The 20,623-nt window shown below is 41.6% G+C and overlaps 1 protein-coding gene and 1 long non-coding RNA gene across 3 annotated transcripts in view; one reads left to right on the top strand and one right to left on the bottom strand.

The window, feature by feature from the left end:
• Positions 1 to 20,623, top strand: part of LOC138662540 (uncharacterized) — an 86,905-nt gene that overhangs the window by 66,223 nt on the left and 59 nt on the right. The window contains exon 2 of the long non-coding RNA XR_011318035.1: positions 9,226 to 9,380. This is a non-coding gene — a long non-coding RNA (uncharacterized lncRNA). The remainder of the gene's footprint in view (positions 1 to 9,225; positions 9,381 to 20,623) is intronic.
• BGN (biglycan) overlaps positions 1 to 20,623 on the bottom strand; it is an 87,353-nt gene that overhangs the window by 28,356 nt on the left and 38,374 nt on the right. For both annotated transcript variants that reach the window (XM_069748308.1, XM_069748309.1), the window contains one exon: positions 7,355 to 7,625. In XM_069748308.1, coding sequence (XP_069604409.1) covers positions 7,355 to 7,625 — 271 coding nt within the window. The remainder of the gene's footprint in view (positions 1 to 7,354; positions 7,626 to 20,623) is intronic.

The raw sequence follows: 20,623 nt of genomic DNA on the forward strand, positions 1-20,623 counted from the left end.
TTTTTGAGTGGCGATTTTCAGAACTCCAATAGAACTAACGGTTTCCGTTGGCTCAAGGCATGTATGGACTATCAGATATTTCTGGCTTATTTTGCCAATATATCATACATTTCTGAGATGGGAATACCCTTTCAAGGGTGAAGAATAAGAGTCTCAAAGACTCTGGTTCATCCACGTCAAAGCAGTTGTGACATTAGTGGTTGACCTTCATCAGACGTGTTCTCTCTGCAGTCTGTGTCCACCTCTAGGGTCATTCGGGATGTGAGAGTGATATGAATCAGTTTACCACAACCATTTTTGTGATGAGAAGCATCGTGTCCCTCTTCGTTTTGTTCTAGAACATAAATTTTCTCCATCATCCACTTATCTTTTATTTCGGATGGGAGGAACATTCCATGATACAACACATTCTTGCTTTATCTAAAACACATTATTTCCATTCTCCACTTTTGCTTATTTCCGTGTGGGAGAGAGGTCTCACAAATCTGATATGTTTGGGTTATTTTTCAATCTCTCCTATCCTTTCATATCACCAAGCATCTACCGTGGAGACAGAATAAGTTAGTTCAAACCGAATATAAGGGTGAAAATAGCCTCTTCAGACAAAAAGACGACTGGAACTCAAGTGAGAAACTTCATCCATTAGACCTCCTGTCAGTTACCTCTCACCCGGCCAAACCAATTGTCTCCTGATTTGTACCGATGAGGGGAAAACATCCTGAAACACACATTTGCTAATGGAGCTTTTGGTTTGGCTTCTTATCCCAAGTCATGTGGTAATGCCCTACTAAAGGGTCCATATTGAGTTGTAGGATTGCTACCTAATAGGTGACACTTATGTTTCTGTCCTCTTCCTCACCGAATAGGTTATTTGCATATTTAAATTCTGAGGAGCATCGCATAGCCTACAAGACTCCTCCAGGAGCAACTTTACTTCTTAGACTACCGAATATAAGGGGACTGTTACTTGGAGAAAAGGGGTCACTCATAAAGAGCATACTGTGGGTTGGAACTAGAGGTTTTGCTAAGGTAAATTACAAAAAGCTCCTCTACCTTGAAGCGATGAAGGATAACTCTCACCAGGTAACACAGACATGCAACATGTTCACACTCCTGGCCACAAGGGGGAGCTTGTGATCCTATTTCTAGGTGACTTCCCTGCATATAGAGGTATATTGTGGTTTGGAGGGAAAGTTAGTCAGATAGTGCTGGAGAGCAGACAGGAGCAGTCTGAGGCAGGAAGAACGTATGAGGAGCCGTGCAGCCACGAGAAAGTGCTGCAGCTCCTGGACAGAGATAATACCGAATGCCAAACAGATTGTATTAAGCATGTGGGAGAACGAAGCACAGGAGAGTGATACCAGTGGACCAGAGCAGTGAATTAGCTACCTCACTGGCTGGCGCAGATTACTGGTAGCCTGAACACCGAGGTTGTGAGGGACTCTAAGACTGACAGCAGAAACCGGCAGGACAGCTGGATTACACATCACCTGTCCGCCCTAATACACAGTAGGCACAGTGACACATAGAGCCCGGGTCATGATAGAGATCCTGTAAAAAGGCTTGAGTCACCTGTCATACGGGTTTATGTCCCACCTCTATGGAGGACAGAGAGAGCTGTGAGGACCTTATCAGAAGCCATAGGCAGTAAGGGACTACAACACCACTGCGCTTTGAGGAAGGCTTTTAACTCCACCTGGTAAAGGGGACTGTAAATTCGCTTCCAATCCGGCCGGACCCTGCCTGTCCTGTGATCTGGTGCCCTAGACCTTTACTAGTTTTGGCACATATGAAATCACCAACACCATTAAAGATGTGCTAGTTGGGAGATCTGTTAGAGGTTACATCTTGAGGCCCATAGACTTCACCAATGCAAAAATGTAACTGAAAGTTTTCAGGGCCCCAAATCAAAATTAATAAAATGATCGTTCACGTACCATGTGCCATTTTAAATACTCACGACCTTGGACACTAAGGACACTAGTCCAGGAGTATAGGAGTCATAGGGCTCACACCTGGGTCTCGAATTGATGAACATATTAAGATGTTGCTTCTGGCGCCTCCTCTGGGCATCGTGGAGCATGTGCAGAGTAAATAAAAAAAATAAATATTTCACAGCTGGAAATTAAGTATTATGACATTTCCACGGCAAAAAAAATTAATCGTCTTATTTTACAAAAAAAAAGTTCTACTACTCCTATGTATTTTGGCAGTCTCAACAAATTCATGGAAAACTCTGCACATGTTTGATGATCCATCCATTGGCAATTCCCCTGTGATACTTCATGTCATGAGGAAGCCCCCTGATCTCACACTTTGAGGAGGAGATAGACATTCCACAGTCAGTGCCAGCATGCCATTCCCGGGGGATCCCTTCACAGATGCACATTTCCTTGTGTCAATGAAATGAGATAAGCATAAATCTCCATTACATCATTGGGTCTTGAGAAGTCAATCTGTCCAATGCAAACAAATACGCCAGCATTTAGGGACAGAGGGATGTCCTCGGATGCATCTAAGGTGAATAATGAAGCAATAATGAAAACAGTCTTGATTAAAAAGATGACTATTTTGCGCACGCAGCTCCTTTGCAGACTAATGTTTCTCTTTGGTTACAGTCTACAAATAAACCCTGTCTAGTCTGATTCTTCAGTCGTGTCCGAACATCTGTCCTCTAGTTGTAATATATAGTAAGTTACAAGAAATAGGGGGCAGATTAAAAGAAGTAAGACAGCGGGATCAGACAACACAGGGTTTGTTTGCAGTCTGTTACCATGGAGACATATAAATTTGTTTAAAGGAGCTCCACTATGATCTTGAACTGCATTCAGAGGTGTTAAATTACTGGACTTGATCCTCAGGCACAGTTTGATAGAACAAAATCACACTGTGCTTTACTCGTCATCTCTAGGAATAACTCTTGGTCCCCGGGCGCAGTTTGGTAAAAAATAAATAAGACTATTCTTTACTCAACATCCCCAGGTCCACCTGTGGTTCTCCGCCACTGCTCCCAGGGTCTAGTATTGGCTGTGGTGCTGACGTCACGTCCACAGCCAATCAGTGAGATTGTCAGTCTTGTGCGGGGTGTTCCATCTACATGGGCGGAGCCGCTGAGCTAACTGATTTCCTGCCTCACTACCCACCAATCAAGGAAATTGGGGTGCCATGTTTCTACCTAAATGTGCTGCACCGCATCCAATTTCTACTGGTCCTAGCTCTGTGCTCCCATAGACTTTGAAAAGAGCAGCCCCACATGCCCAACCATTGACACATTCAAACCGGAAACATTGGACCCCATTTTTGCGATCTGTTGGACCACTGAGCCAACAATCGGACACCTATCTCCTCTCCTGTGGGTGATATGCTGTGGATAGGCAATAAGAGTCAATGTTTGGTCCCCCCCCTCCCCTTTAATTCTATCCATGCTTATTGCCAAAGGGGCTATATGAGAGAAAAAAAAGGGTCATCTCTTTTTCAGCTTTTTCAGTCGGAGCATTTTTAAATTCCAATCTCTCAGCTTGTAACTATCATAGACATTCCGGTGCTATAAATCACTGACTGTTTCCTCCAGACCCCCAGCGCTATCTGAAAACTCTTAAGTGATCGAAGGAATCCACTGAAAGATTTTTCGTCTGTCGGGCTGTCCCTCAAGGCCTGTCAGGAAGTAGTTCAAAATTGTAAAACTGTGTCGACATACATATTATTTATTCTTAGTTTTGCATGACAAAGAAGCCGATATTGAGAATCCTTGGCCATTTAAAGGGTAACTCCATAATAAATAAATATTACCTATATTGCTTATTATAGGCTTGCCTTACTTACTGTATGTGGATGCTATGCATAAATGGGTGTTAATATTAAAAACACTGTAGTAAAAAAATTAAGGTGTTTCCCACTGTTTGCTTTATGGCTCATACCCATCAGCGTGAATAAAATCGGTCCACTGTTGTTACTGAAAAGTTGGACGAGTGTCATGCGAGTACAATGCAATTTTTATCACCTAGCATCTGAATGACATCCATATGACGTGCGTATACAACCTGTATGCAATGCGATTTTAACATGAGCTTTTACGTAGAGGAATTCTCTGTCATTTAGAGAGAGTTTTCAAAGTAAATATTCAATACATAGTTAGATAGCTACAAATATGTAAGTGGCATATATAATTAGTACAGTGCGTGTGCAGCTTACTGTACATGTATTTAATAAATCAATAAATTACAGAAAAAATGGCGTGGGATCCCTAGAAATTTTGTTAACCAGCAGAGGGAAAGCAGACAGCTGGGGGCTGATGTTTATATCCTGGGAAGGGGGTAATAATAACCAAAGGTTCTGCAGACAGCTACGGGCTGATATTAAGAGGCTATTAAGGGGCCATAAATATGGCCCCCTCCCAGACTAAAAACATTAGCCCTCAGCTGCGCCAGAAATGGCGCCTTCATAAGATGTGCCAATTCTGGCACATACCCTCCTCTTTTCCCACTCGCCCTGGTGCTGTGGCAAGTGGGGCAATTGTATTGAGGTTGATGTCAGCTTTGTATTGGCAGCTGACATTAAGCCCAGGGGTTATTAATAGAGAGGCATCTATAAGACACCCCCATTACTATCCCCATACTCATTGTAAATAAAAAACACCCAGAATAAAGTCCTCTAATTGAAATAAATATACTGACACCTTTATTTTAAATCAAAAAGCAAACTTATAGTCACCTTAGTGCCTAAACCACTGAGGCCCTTGTCCCCCTGTAAAAGACCAAAAATATTAAACAACCATATCCCTCACCTGCCCGATGAGAAGATAATCCATTTGTTCCTTGACAAGTCTAACTCTGCTACATCTATATGCCTTGCTTAATGGCAGCATGATGCGACTATTAAGCCTGGCATCAAGCAGAGACATTGAGCTGCACATACTAGCGCATCATCAGTGCCTCTCAGTGCTGTGACAAAGGCGACTGGAGTTCACAGGCTAAGAACTCCATTCACCTCACTGACATCAGCCGGAGAACTTTCCCACGCTGCTTACGCTAACGTCAGTTTGGTAAATGGAATTTATTGGCTATGAACTCCGCTCACCTTTCTCATGACACTGCGAGGCACTGATGATGCGCTAGAACATGCAGCTCATTGTCTCTGCTTTATGCCAGGCTTAATGGTCACGTCATGCCACCGTTAAGCAAGGCAAATAGATGTAGCAGAGCTAGACTCATGGAGAGATAAATGGATTATCTTCTCGTCGGATAAGTGAGGAATATGGTTGTTTAACTTTTTTATTCTTTTACAGGGGACATGGGCATCGGAAGATTATCTTCATGTCAGACAGGTGAGGGATATGGTTGTTTATTATTTTTTGTCTTTTACAGGTGACATTAGGCATAAAGGTGAGTATAACTTTGCTTTTTATTTTTATTTAAAATAATGTTGTTAGTGTCTTTATTTCAATTAAAGAACTTTATTCTGGGTGTTTTTTGTATTTAAAAAATGACTATGGGGTTAATAATGGGGCATATTATAGAAGCCACTCCATTGCTAACCTCAGGGCTTGATGTCAGCAAGCATTACAAAGCTGACATCAACCCCGATACTATGACCTAACTTGTCAATGCACCATGGGAAGTGGGAAGAGTGGAGGCTAAGCGCTGAGAGCTGATGTTTTTAGTCTGGGAGAGGAGCAATATCCATGGCCACTTCCTAGCCTATTAATATCAGCCCGCAGCTGTCTTCCTAGCCTTATCAATTATAGGGGCCCTACCTCAATGGGGGTCCACCATTTTAATAACCAGTAAAGGCTAAGTATACAACTGTGAGCTGATGTTAATAGCCTGGGAAGCTCCATGTTATTACCCCCTTCCCAGGCTATAAACATCAGCCCCCAGACGTTGGCTTTCCCTATGCTGGCTAACAAAATTTCAGGGGATCCCACTCCTTTTTTTTCTGTAATTTATTAATTTTGAAATTAAATACATGTCGAGTAAGTTACTCAAGCACTATACTAATTACATATATCACTGACTTCTTTATATCTATCTATTCTATGTGTATCTATCTATTCTAATCTGACTTGTCACACTGTGATTTTACTGTATGCAGCAGTTTTCTAGGACATGGGTGCGGCACGTGCATGGTCCGTGTCCTGTGCAGTTTTTTTATACACACCCATTGACTTGCATTGGCGAGTCTTCTCCGAAATACGCAGTCAATTACAGCATGCTGCAATTTTTTTTCTCAGTCCCGTCTGAGCTGAGAATAAAAATCGCAGATAAAATAACATAAGGCAGAGTACAATCCGATTTTTTTGTCAGATAGCATTCGTTCATTTTCTGACCTTTCCCGGCGCCTGCGCACTGCAGTACTTTGCTCTGCCCTCAACAGGCCAGATAAAGTACGCCTGCGCAGGAGCTGTGACAGGAAGCAGAGAAGAGGACGTCACTGTATGAAGATGGGAGGCGCCGGACCCGGACCATGGCGCCCATCGGACCAGACCGCAGCGGGACTGCCCCTGGGTGAGTATAATCAACCTCTTTTTCTCATCTTTCAGGCTACATCGGGGGCTTATCTACAGCATTACAGAATGCTGTAGATAAGCCCCTGATGGCGGTGGCCGCAGTTTATAGGGCCAAAATTAGGTGACAGATTCCCTTTTAGTAAAATAGGTTACTTGTATTTAAAAAAAATATATGCAGCGTAAAAAACTCACCAAAAACTCATCATGTTAACTTTGCTTGATAGTTATTCAAAAAGATTTTGAAGTGTTTCTTTTATTATTATCTTGAAATAGATCTGCTCCAAAATCCATGTCAAATAACTTGTGAATATACGTTTTTGTTCAGTTTGTTTCCATGGATTTTTCTAGCTGACAAATTTTGAGACTTTTTTTGTGCTTTTTTTTAATGTTTTGTGTGAGATTTTTTTTTCTGATTCAGTAGTCAAATTTGGTTCTTTTCTCAAACAGAAATGCCAACAAAAACAATCCAAAAAGTGTTGATTTTTATGTGATTCATGGACATATATTTTTTCAACCAGAAGAATCCACATATCAAAAAACTGTGTGACCATAAAATTCTTCGTGCTGTAAAAATTGGATGTTTTCAAGCTAGAGCTTCAGTAGACGGATCTAAACCTGTATACTGAGAAGTTTATTTGAATATATTACTTCATCATATCTATCAGAATTATATAGGGATATATATGTAGTGGATTTTCCATTGAGGATGTTATCCTCTGTGGATTTTACCTGAGTAAATCTGCTGATAAAATCTGCAGGAATTCCCACCCATGTGGATTTACCTTACCTGAAATGAGGATAAATATTTACAAGTTTCCTATACATGAACATTTTAAGATGTAGACTCACCAAGGTCAGAACACTGCACAACACGAAGGTGGCACTGGCATCCAAATGGACATAAGTCAATGGGGGGCATGCCAGGGGGTAAACCGGTAGGACCGTCTACTGGAGGAGATATAGTAAAACCTGACCCATCCTCATTAGCCTCGTCCTTCATCATTGTTAATCCATCATCCATTGAAAAGTCCCAGAATCCTCTTTGTTCAAATGGTAGTGCATGGCAGATGATCACCCAGGAACACAGGAGAAATAAGCTCTTCATTATTCCAGTGATTACCTAAAAAGATAGCAGACAATCGTTGATCAACCTATATAATGTCTAACTGGTTGCTCTGAATTAATCTATCATAAAGGCAGACCATTAGGTTACAATAGGCCTAGTGAGAGGTGGGACCCAACCTTGGTTGGTCCAATCCCCGATATTATTGTGTGTCAGGACTACCCTTTGGGTATATGCACATTGAGTATTTTTGAGGAGGATGTAGGGAGTTTCCGCTCCGTTTTGACTCCAAAATCTCCCAAAAACCCTCAGTAAGAATATAACCTTCAAAGTAACAACATCAATAGAAGACAGGAGGTTGGGAAGTTGGTGAAAGGGTCATGGAAATGGAATGAATAGGTAATCAATCCCCCAGGCCCTTCAGTCTTGGTACAAATCATGATGGCTCCATCTCTCCTGCACCACTCAATGTAAACATCTTCTGATCAAGCTGTCCTCCACCGTCATGTGTGTCTGTGTTGAAAGCGTAGTCCACCCCATGATCCAAAACCATTTTTATTTTATTAGATGTTTCCAAAAGAGAAGGCTTATTTCATCGAAGAAATATTGAGTCTTCCAAGAATTTTTATAGTTTTATAATGGTCCAAGCCGCACAAAGAAATAAACAAGAAAAGCAAAAATTTGCAATTCATTGCTGTCATGTTGTCTTTAGATCTAAAACATGTTCCTTTCCCTCGGTAACTACAGCGTTCAGACTAGGTGTTATGGTCCGTATATGGATGGTGATGTACGCTCGTTAGGAGCCATGTTGCAGGTCTATGGCCTGTCACTGTGGTACATGTGTCCATGTGCTAATTGGAGATCTCAAGAATGACTACAGTATAACTTCTTTGAACAGTAAGAGGACAGCTTGTCTCTAGTCTGTGGTGTGACCCTTGCCTTAAATGACCATTCTGTAATGGAAAGTCCAGTAAAAAATAGCTGCAAAATTATAGCCCATGACCATCACAATTACAGGCACAAAATATCCAGGGAATGGTACTGTAATTTAAGAATGGCTATAATTTAGGAAAACTTGTGTAGTTTCAGAATAATCAGTCACAACTGACCATAGATACACAGGTAAACACAGTCATCTACTCATCGCCAAGTTCTAAATTTGCTCCCACATTCTTGGTGTAGAACATTTTTTTTAAAGCAACTAAAAGATGGGGCGAATTCTGTTTAAAAAAAAAAAAGGTAAATGTGACCATTACTTTATTACAGAATCTGTAGACCGTTTTCTACCATTGGCCACTTTGTGCATGATTTCCCCAGTCCAGCATCAGTTGATGGTCACTCGCTACCAGTATGGAATACAGAAGCAAATGTCCAAGGGCCTTCCCTATCCAGGTATCTCACCCACTCCCCTTAGCATGGCCCAACTTTAAGTCTTTGATGCCTGACTTTAGAACATGAAACTGAGTGCTCGTATCTTACCTTTATAAGTATATTTTTTTAGGCACAGGTGGAATTTTTGAGATATTCCATGATACTGTTCCTTGCTTGCTTTATGGTAGTTTTTGCCTATTGCTTGATTAACCTGATTTTTGTAACTATTGATCCTTCACAAGTAACTTGTTTTACCAAAACTATTATTTCTTCTCTTCATTTTTAGGGCCTCGACAAAATACTTTTTACAGAGGCACCATAAACCTGGACAGTGTGACATTGAACCTTACCACTTAGTAAAATGTGTTTGCTGATATATCTGTAAACCTGAAGAAGACTGACTTGAGGCGCAAAAAACATCTGGCAGAACATAATTCAATGGTAAGATACAAATCTGATTTTCCAGTAGATGTTATCAAGTATGAGAATTATTACTTATTTCATGTACTCAACATATAATACTAAGAGTGCTCCAACTGAGCAACCCTGGGTCGGGCATGTTAATATTGAAGCCCCAATAGAGCTTTGGCCACTCTGGATGATGAATCTCCATATTAGTCTAACGAAGATACCAGGAAAGCTGCACATACATATTTAGATACCTATATCCATAACTCACAGGCTTCACTGGATATTGACTGTGGACACATGGCCAACCATCCACCGGAAATGTGATAACAGATGCCAGTCGGCAACTTCTGATGAGAATCCACTTTTAAAACCGATATCATGTACTGTATGTAGTCATCAATTTTATCATGTTGTTCTTAAACCTGATCTACTAGATCTTGATTTTTGTTGACTGGTTCAATTTTGGGCAACTTGGTGAAGTTCTCCATGAGACCCCTCCACATATGGTTTCTGTCTTATCTCTGTTTTGCTTATTACAAACTTACCACAACGTGGTTTTTCTCAATTCATGAGCCAAGCCCCAAAAATACAGAATACAGAAGACTGATTTTATTTAATCTGTTAGATTCTTGGCAGCTCCTTACGTTTAAGCAGACCTTATGCTATCTGGCATTACGAGATCTAATCCTGGTTTCCTGTTCCTCCTCGGCTTTGTATACAGAGGGTCGAATCATACCCGCCATAATGTAATGGTGTTTGTTTGACCGTGTAGTAAAGCAGCTGCTGTTGTTTAGTGACTAAGCACTAGTAAGAGCATTTATACCACCATGAAGGGAAGCTTGAAGCCTCTGTGAAGGCGATGTAAATTTGGTAACGGGCCACACATCTACAATGCTCAGTTTATCACATGGTGTGTTTCTATGTGGTATCGGGGCCTTTGCATCCACTATAAATAACCATGGTCGGGTTTCTTCTAAAATCTGTCATTGACCAATATCATAAGATCATATTCTTGTAAACTAGAAAATAGATCCCTTCCTACCAGGTTTTTCTGCCAATCACAGCTGATCTTTGAGGATCATTATCTGAAGAAGACAACCTCTCTAAACCTTAGACATGAAAAAGAAAAATCGTGAAGCAACATTAGTTATACCAACCCTATGGCTCGTGGGTATCAAATTTATAACCTTGATGCTCTCTCTCTATGATCGGTTTCCAAAATGGCTAAGCTGAAAAAAATAAGCATACGAATAGGGTGCTAAATTGTGTGGCTGACCAACCACAAGAGATTGAGTACGATGTTCTACTGACGGAGACATAGGTCGTCCTAGACTAGTTGTGCACAGTCCTTTGTGATCTAAGAGCCACCCTGTTGTGTGGCACTACTCGGTGGGATCATCTTGGCGCTGGTGATTTAATTTAGCCTCTGTCAAATAAATACATTAGGAATTAAACATAATTGATGAAAATGGAAAGGTCGTACTAGTGATGGATCCTTAAAAGCCAGCAGTCATGAGTGGAGTAAGAGGTTGCACTAGCTAATTCCTATTCTTCGAAATCCACTGGAAACACAATGGGGGGTATTATTAGTGGCCACATTTGCTTTTATGCATGTACTTTATTGACTGCTATTGGCCAATATGGCGGTCTTGAACCAAAACTCCCTAAAAGTGTGTTAGTTTCATTTGACTTTCTATTGCCTATCCATGTTGTCCGCATTAACCATAATGTCCATTATTCTCTTGATACATTCCAATGACAGTGCCACATAACCATACAGTTCAGGGCACAGCGCCCCCTACATGAACATTTGTATGAAGCTTCAGTGGGCTACCTTCCTTAAAGAAGATATGGCCTTCTCAGCTGCTATGTAGAATGATCCATATTCCTCTTTTCAGACTTGTTTTTCAGCCCAGTGCCTGTTATCACGTTGTAACGTTATGGCTCGCAGTGTGGTTGGGTGTGTATTTAGTTAACATAAGCATTTTACAAAGCCCTTGGAGAAACATTCTTTCAGTCACAATTATGGTTCCTGGCTCTCCAGCTGCGAGCTCCATTTCTCTTTACAGGCTTCTTTCTTTGTTTCTTTTAGCATAGTTTTGCTTACAAACCAGCCTGTGCCAAAGATAATAAATGTTAGCATCTCGTTCATTGGACTCCATGTGCAATATATGCACAATGTGCACAGGAAGAACAGGAAGGTTAAAATGTTAACCCATGTCTGGAGTGTCAAACAAAGCTGCAGGCAACCCATGGCGTAGTGAGGGCAATAGGGGCTCTTGTCCAAGGGCTCCCACCACATCAGGGCATCCACCATTATGATCCCTCAAGCACTTTTTAAGAACTCCTACCAGTTAAAAATAAGAGTCACAACATTTGCTCACATTTTTTTTGAGCCTTGATGCCCCATCCGACTGCCTTTCTAACTCGAAAGTGCGGCAAGAATTTTTTGGTCTACCTACAAGTCCCATCTCATCAAAAAGATGACACCTACGTTGATATTCTTAGCGTGTACTATTGCCAGTGTTTGCCACTCTTAAGGCCCCCATACACATTAGATCCTATATCGACTTGTTTGCACGACATACTAACGTGTATGGGGATGATTGGTCAACAGATTGTGGGGAGATGCCAATCGGTAATGTCCAATTTCGGACTGCCATGGTTTTACCCAGTTTCAACAATTCAAGCAGATTACGATACGATGTGAAGAACCAGCTCATAGCACTTAAACTAAGAGGAACGTCTGTTTGAATGGTAGCTTCTACCACCAACCTGCAACCCTGACACACATGGCAGATATTTTGAAGAATCCAAGCCACACAATCCATTGGGAGTTACATAATACAGTGAAGTGGACAAGCCGTACTTTTCAGGTGGTGTGCCAAACATTACATTTTTTACATATTACGTGGTCCTCAAGAGTTGGAGGCACTCTTTTCTTGTAGAGGACGTGAGAATAGATTAATCAATTACGTTGTACAATGTTTTTGACTTTCACATGAGCCATGGTTGCAGCATATTTTACATAATTAACTGAAAATCAACTTTGCTGCTGTCAAAGGACATGAATGTTTAATCCGGACCAGGCCAAGAGCAAAGACCTGTGGTCAGTTTTTGGTCATGGTTTACATTACAGATATGCTCTCTGCTGAGCACTTTATAGAGAGCGGCGTACGTCTTTACAACAGAAACCAGTTTTAAGAGCTGCCCCCTGACATGTTCATTCATCGCAATAAAGCAACTAAAGATCAAAAAAATCAAAATTTGGACTCTGATTGGCCTTATTCTCAGTGGGACACTATAGTGTAGTTGTAGTCAAGTGCATTGCCGTGTCCTTCAAAAGAAGACCATTTAATTGGTCCCTGTACTTTCAGATAACTTGATCTCATTTAATACGTGTAATGAATAGACAATCTGCAAACCACTTTATCAAAAAATCATGTTCTCTCCCATCAAAAAATCTTTCCAAAGTGCTGGCCACTGGGCCACTAGGTCTTTCCCTTCTGTGCAACTTGCGGTCACTGCCTGTTGTCAAGTGTAATCCACCTCTTGAAGCAGATACAGTGGGGCAAAAAAGTATTTAGTCAGTCAGCAATAGTGCAAGTTCCACCACTTAAAAAGATGAGAGGCGTCTGTAATTTACATCATAGGTAGACCTCAACTATGGGAGACAAACTGAGAAAAAAAAAATCCAGAAAATCACATTGTCTGTTTTTTTATCATTTTTTTGCATATTATGGTGGAAAATAAGTATTTGGTCAGAAACAAACAATCAAGATTTATGGCTCTCACAGACCTGTAACTTCTTCTTTAAGAGTCTCCTCTTTCCTCCACTCATTACCTGTATTAATGGCACCTGTTTAAACTTGTTATCAGTATAAAAAGACACCTGTGCACACCCTCAAACAGTCTGACTCCAAACTCCACTATGGTGAAGACCAAAGAGCTGTCAAAGGACACCAGAAACAAAATTGTAGCCCTGCACCAGGCTGGGAAGACTGAATCTGCAATAGCCAACCAGCTTGGAGTGAAGAAATCAACAGTGGGAGCAATAATTAGAAAATGGAAGACATACAAGACCACTGATCATCTCCCTCGATTTGGGGCTCCACGCAAAATCCCACCCCGTGGGGTCAGAATGATCACAAGAACAGTGATCAAAAATCCCAGAACCACGCGGGGGGACCTAGTGAATGAACTGCAGAGAGCTGGGACCAATGTAACAAGGCCTACCATAAGTAACACACTACGCCACCATGGACTCAGATCCTGCAGTGCCAGACGTGTCCCACTGCTTAAGCCAGTACATGTCCGGGCCCGTCTGAAGTTTGCTAGAGAGCATTTGGATGATCCAGAGGAGTTTTGGGAGAATGTCCTATGGTCTGATGAAACCAAACTGGAACTGTTTGGTAGAAACACAACTTGTTGTGTTTGGAGGAAAAAGAATACTGAGTTGCATCCATCAAACACCATACTTACTGTAAAGCATGGTGGTGGAAACATCATGCTTTGGGGCTGTTTCTCTGCAAAGGGGCCAGGACGACTGATCCGGGTACATGAAAGAATGAATGGGGCCATGTATCGTGAGATTTTGAGTGCAAACCTCCTTCCATCAGCAAGGGCATTGAAGATGAAACGTGGATGGGTCTTTCAACATGACAATGATCCAAAGCAAACTGCCAGGGCAACGAAGGAGTGGCTTCGTAAGAAGCATTTCAAGGTCCTGGAGTGACCTAGCCAGTCTCCAGATCTCAACCCTATAGAAAACCTTTGGAGGGAGTTGAAAGTCCGTGTTGCCAAGCGAAAAGCCAAAAACATCACTGCTCTAGAGGAGATCTGCATGGAGGAATGGGCCAACATACCAACAACAGTGTGTGGCAACCTTGTGAAGACTTACAGAAAACGTTTGACCTCTGTCATTGCCAACAAAGGATATATTACAAAGTATTGAGATGAAATTTTGTTTCTGACCAAATACTTATTTTCCACCATAATATGCAAATAAAATGTTAAAAAAACAGACAATGTGATTTTCTGGATTTTTTTTTCTCAATTTGTCTCCCATAGTTGAGGTCTACCTATGATGTAAATTACAGACGCCTCTCATCTTTTTAAGTGGTGGAACTTGCACTATTGCTGACTGACTAAATACTTTTTTGCCCCACTGTATGCTGGGACTGATTACAGGATGTGTCCACGGGTCTGTGTCTCTCTACAAGAAGTGAAGATGGATCTTTATATAAGAAGCTTTCAGTTTAGGACAGCCAAGATGCTGGACAATGCTGGGAATAAGGGAAAAGGATCTCCAGCTACTATGGTGCTGACATAATGCATACAAAAAGGAATCACCCAGACAAAAACAAGTGTGGCTGGCAATTTGCAGAGCAAGAGAGTCAGGACATATTATGAATGTATAGTACTTGCGTCAAAAGCAGTTTTAACTTGTAGGAAATTAGGACAGTTTCTTCTCTGGCCACTGAGTCTAATATTAAGCTAATGCTTCCTGTTCTAGTGCTAGAAGCAACAGCTCAGGAAAAATGGATGTCCCTATAAACGTGCACAGAAAATAAAAAATTACAACCACAAACTAAAAAGGGTGCCCCCTCAACAGAAAGAAGTCAACAACCTCCAAAATATTCTACTAAAAAAATCTTAGAATTTTATTAATCAATAAATACACACCAGCAGTGTCAGAATGGGGTGTCAAGGGCCCATCTGTAATCAACTCCTGGGCCCCACTTTTCAGCTACATGCAAATGTGACATTATCCTCAATCACAAATGTACATAGCAATGATCTGGGTAAATTGTTAAATGAATAAGATGCCACCTCTGTCTGTACATAGTAATTAAAGTACCGGTATATTGTGCAAAGTACTGAGTCATGGAAATGGCTTTGAGCTCATCAGAGGGAGGTACTCCTTAGGAAAACTGACAAAACTACAGCAATCTATACCTTCCAGGACTGACAAATGACCAAACCGCAAACTCTGATGTTTGAAGACACAAAAGAGAATAGTAAAACCAAAAACACTCAGTTTGAAAAAATGTTGCAGTAATCCGCAAGTGCTAGTAAAAGATGTAAAAAACAGGGTATTTGGTTGATACGTTTTTTGCAAAAAATGTATACTAAGCTGCTCTACCAATCTTCACGGTATACCCTTATCAGAGCAGTCCTAACTAATGTATGCAATCCCTATCTGATGTATTTAAAAACCTGATCATCTGTATATAACCTGTGTGAACAGGGTTCAGAGAGGAAAAATCCATGTGTGCATACAGGGTAGAACAGCTTTTGTGCAGATAGCCCAAGAGGAGTGGTGGAACTCCCCAGTCTTGTAGACACAAGAGAACAATTATGGAAACAGGAACACATGGGCTACTTGCACAGTGAACAAGTCTGTATGATCATGTTCACACACCACCAAGAAACCTGAAGACACAAAAGAGAATAGTAAAACCAAAAACACTCAGTTTGAAAAAATGTTGCAGTAATCCGCAAGTGCTAGTAAAAGATGTAAAAAACAGGGTATTTGGTTGATACGTTTTTTGCAAAAAATGTATACTAAGCTGCTCTACCAATCTTCACGGTATACCCTTATCAGAGCAGTCCTAACTAATGTATGCAATCCCTATCTGATGTATTTAAAAACCTGATCATCTGTATATAACCTGTGTGAACAGGGTTCAGAGAGGAAAAATCCATGTGTGCATACAGGGTAGAACAGCTTTTGTGCAGATAGCCCAAGAGGAGTGGTGGAACTCCCCAGTCTTGTAGACACAAGAGAACAATTATGGAAACAGGAACACATGGGCTACTTGCACAGTGAACAAGTCTGTATGATCATGTTCACACACCACCAAGAAACCTGAAGACACAAAAGAGAATAGTAAAACCAAAAACACTCAGTTTGAAAAAATGTTGCAGTAATCCGCAAGTGCTAGTAAAAGATGTAAAAAACAGGGTATTTGGTTGATACGTTTTTTGCAAAAAATGTATACTAAGCTGCTCTACCAATCTTCACGGTATACCCTTATCAGAGCAACTCTGATGTTTATTAGATTATGGTAACGCCCACATACCCCTCTTGGTGAGCTCATTCGGGGGCTGGTCGTGGGATGTGCTAGGTCTTTTAGAAATTGATTGAGGTACCCAACTTTTTGGATATCTCTTGCCTGGGACCTCCAGGGGTAAAGATATCATTGTCACGTCTCCTATCACGATTTTACCTTTCTATAGAGGTGAAACATGGCACGGATAGCATCATCCATCTGAACGATATTAAGTTGGAGGTGTTTGAATGGCCTTACGGTGATGTGAGTGAATGCATTGTTTGCTCCTTTGTTACGACACTGAAAATATATCTTGCATAAATATCGAAGCAATGCAAACCCCAGTATTCATCACTGACCACTGGCCCCAGAAAGTCTGAGAAAATTCCTTTGAACAAAAGAGGAAGCTTTTGCCTCAGAAGTGTACATCTCCGCCTCTGAGTTATACGTATCCTAGACCTAGTGACTAGCTCTCAGAGCAGATCGCTGCTGTAATTATCTGTTCACAACAGGAGGTTCTACTACATTGGACGTTAAAGTGTCAGCTCTTTTCACTTCCTCAGTTATAATTGATCCCATATGTTCAATATGAATGTGATATGTCCCTTCTCCGGAGATGTCTTTATAGATTTTAATTTTTCTCCATGACGGCTTGAACTGTGTTAAATCCCAGCACTGTAGGTCTTAACTAGAAATACCTGGATATCTTTGACTAGAAACCAGGAAATTGGTCTATCTTGTGTCAGGCTGCTGAATGTTCATCAGAGTCGAGTGTGTTAAAGCTGGTGAGTGACAAGCCAAAATGTGAGCTATAGCTGGGAGAGAGACCAGCCATGATCGGTCTCTCAGTGGAGACTGCAAGGGTCAGCTAGGAAAGCTGAGCAGTCTGTGTGTTGGAGCTACAGAGTAACTTGTGGAAGCTACAGCCAGTTCATTGTGAGCTATAGGAATGGAGTTGAATACTTCTGTTTAGCGCTGGAAGCTGCTGAAGGTTATATGGACACTGGTAGGATTGTACTTCTTCTGTGTATGAAGTTTGTTCAGGGAGAAAGGACTGTAATCAGTGAGCCCACACTGACATATATGGGCCTGCTGAATGAACTTTTTATTTGCTGCGATACCTTTGTGCCCAGAAGAGGTGGTATTGAATTTTGGAATCCCTTGGAGTTTTATGAAAGCAATAAATCTGCACCTGTTTGGACCAAACTGCATTGTCTATGTGAACACTACCTAATGCCTACTGTTGAGGGTGAATCCCTAATAGTTCAGCTCTGGAGTATGATACAGGATGCAACCCAGGATCAGTATTGTAATAAGTAATGCAATGTATGCACACAGTGACTCCACCAGCAGAATAGTGAGTGCAGCTCTGGAGTATTATACAGGATGTAACTCAGGATAAGGAATGCAATGTATGTACACAGTGACTGCACCAGCAGAATAGTGAGTGCAGCTCTGGGGTATAATACAGGATGTAACTCAGGATCAGTAATGTAATGTATGTACACAGTGACTGCACCAGCAGAATAGTGAGTGCAGCTCTGGAGTATAGTACAGGATGTAACTCAGGATCAGTAATGTAATGTATGTACACAGTGACTCCACCAGCAGAATAGTGAGTGCAGCTCTGGAGTATAATACAGGATGTAACACAGGATCAGTAATGCAATGTATGTACACAGTGACTGCACCAGCAGAATAGTGAGTGCAGCTCTGGAATATAATACAGGATGTAACTCAGGATCAGTAATGTAATGTATGTACACAGTGACTCCACCAGCAGAATAGTGAGTGCAGCTCTGGAGTATAATACAGGATGTAACTCCGGATCAGTAATGTAATGTATCTACACAGTGACTCCACCAGCAGAATAGTGAGTGCAGCTGTGGAATATTATACAGGATGTAACCGAGGATAAGGAATGCAATGTATGTACCCAGTGACTCCACCAGCAGAATAGTGAGTGCAGCTCTGGAATATTATACAGGATGTAACTCAGGATCAGTAATGTAATGTATGTACACAGTGACTCCACCAGCAGAATATTGAGTGCAGCTCTGGAGTTTTTTACAGAATGCAACTCAGGATAAGTAATGCAATGTATGTACACAGTGACTGCACCAGCAGAATAGTGAGTGCAGCTCTGGAGTATAATACAGGCTGTAACTCAGGATCAGTAAAGTAATGTATGTACACAGTGACTGCACCAGCAGAAAATAGTGAGTGCAGCTCTGGAGTATAATACAGGATGTAACTCAGGATCAGTAATGCAATGTATGTACACAGTGACTCCACCAGCAGAATATTGAGTGCAGCTCTGGAGTTTTATACAGAATACAACTCAGGATAAGTAATGCAATGTATGTACACAGTGACTGCACCAGCAGAATAGTGAGTGCAGCTCTGGAGTATTATACAGGACTAGATGGTGGCCCAATTCTAACGCATCGGGTATTCTAGAATATGCATGTCCATGTAGTATATTGCACAGCCCACGTAGTATATTGCCCAGCCACGTAGTATATTGCCCAACCACGTAGTATATTGCCCAAACACGTAGTATATTGCCCAGCCACGTAGTATATTGCACAGCCACGTAGTAGATTGCCCAGTCACGTAGTATATTGCCCAGCCACGTAGTATATTGCCCAGCCACGTAGTATATTGCCGAGCCACGTAGTATATTGCCCAGTCACGTAGTATATTGCACAGCTACGTAGTATATTGCCCAGTCACATAGTATATTGCCCAACCACGTGGTATATTGCACAGCCACGTAGTATATTGCTCAGCCACGTAGTATATTGCCCAGGCACATAGTATATTGCCCAGTCACGTAGTATATTGCCCAGCCACGTAGTATATTGCCCAGTCATGTAGTATATTGCCCAGCCACGTAGTATATTGCTCAGTCACGTACTATATTGTAGTATATTGCCCAGCCACGTAGTATATTGCACAGCGACATAGTGTACAGCACAGAGCCCACATAGTATATTGGCCAGTCACGTAGCATATTGGCCAGTCAAGCAGTATATTGCCCAGCCACGTAGTATATTGCCCAGACACGTATGTAAGAGGTTAAAAAAAGACTTAAAATAAAAAATAAACATATACTCACCTTCCGAAGGCCCCTTGTAGTCCTGTCGCCTGTGTGCGGTGCACGCAGCAGCTTCCGGTCCCAGGGTTGGTATGAGCGCAGGACCTGTGATGACGTTGTGGTCACATGACCGTGACGTCATGGAAGGTCCTTCTCGCATACCATCCTTGGCCCCGGAACCTGCCGCTTGCACTGCCGAAGACAGCACGTACGTCGGAGGGTGAGAATAACGTTTTTTTTTTTTTATTATTATTATTATTATTTGTAACATTAGATCTTTTCACTATTGATGCTGCATAGACAGCATCAATAGTAAAAAGTTGGTCACACAGGGTTAATAGCTGCGTTAATGGAGTGCGTTACACTGTGGTTCATTAACGCTGCCATTAACCCTGTGTGAGGGCTGACTGGAGGGGAGTATGGAGCGGGCACTGACTGCGGGGAGGAAGGAGCGGCCATTTTGCCGCTGGACTGTGCCCGTCGCTGATTGGTCGTGGCAATGGTCGTGTGCGTTTTGCCACAACCAATCAGCAACTTGAATTTCCATGACAGACAGAGGCCGCGACCAATGAATATCTGTGACACAAAGACAGACAGATGGAAGTGACCCTTAGACAATAGTAGATGTAACTCAAGATAAGTAATGTACAGTATGTACACAGTGACTCCACCAGCAGAATAGTGCGTGCAGCTCTGGAGTATAATACAGGATGTAACTCATGATCAGTGCAGGGTAAGTAATGTAATGTATGTACACAGTGACTGCACCAGCAGAATAGTGAGTGCAGCTCTGGAGTATAATACAGGATGTAACTCATGATCAGTGCAGGATAAGTAATGTAATGTATGTACACAGTGACTCCACCAGCAGAATAGTGAGTGCAGCTCTGGGGTACAATACAGGATGTAGCTCAGGAACAGTAATGTAATTTACTTATATGTATACTGAAATGTTGCGCGCTCTGAGATGCTACAAACATACATGATGCACATGCTCAGTGTTGGGTTACAAGCGCACACGGAGCCAGACAGATTGGTTGTATGCTGTGATATTGGTATTTACAGCTGATGGTCATGCATTGCACTGATGCTGGAACTTTTTTCTTTTCCTTTTGCAT

Source organism: Ranitomeya imitator, chromosome 2 (genome assembly GCF_032444005.1).
Source record: "Ranitomeya imitator isolate aRanImi1 chromosome 2, aRanImi1.pri, whole genome shotgun sequence".
In the NCBI taxonomy this organism is placed as follows: domain Eukaryota; kingdom Metazoa; phylum Chordata; class Amphibia; order Anura; family Dendrobatidae; genus Ranitomeya; species Ranitomeya imitator.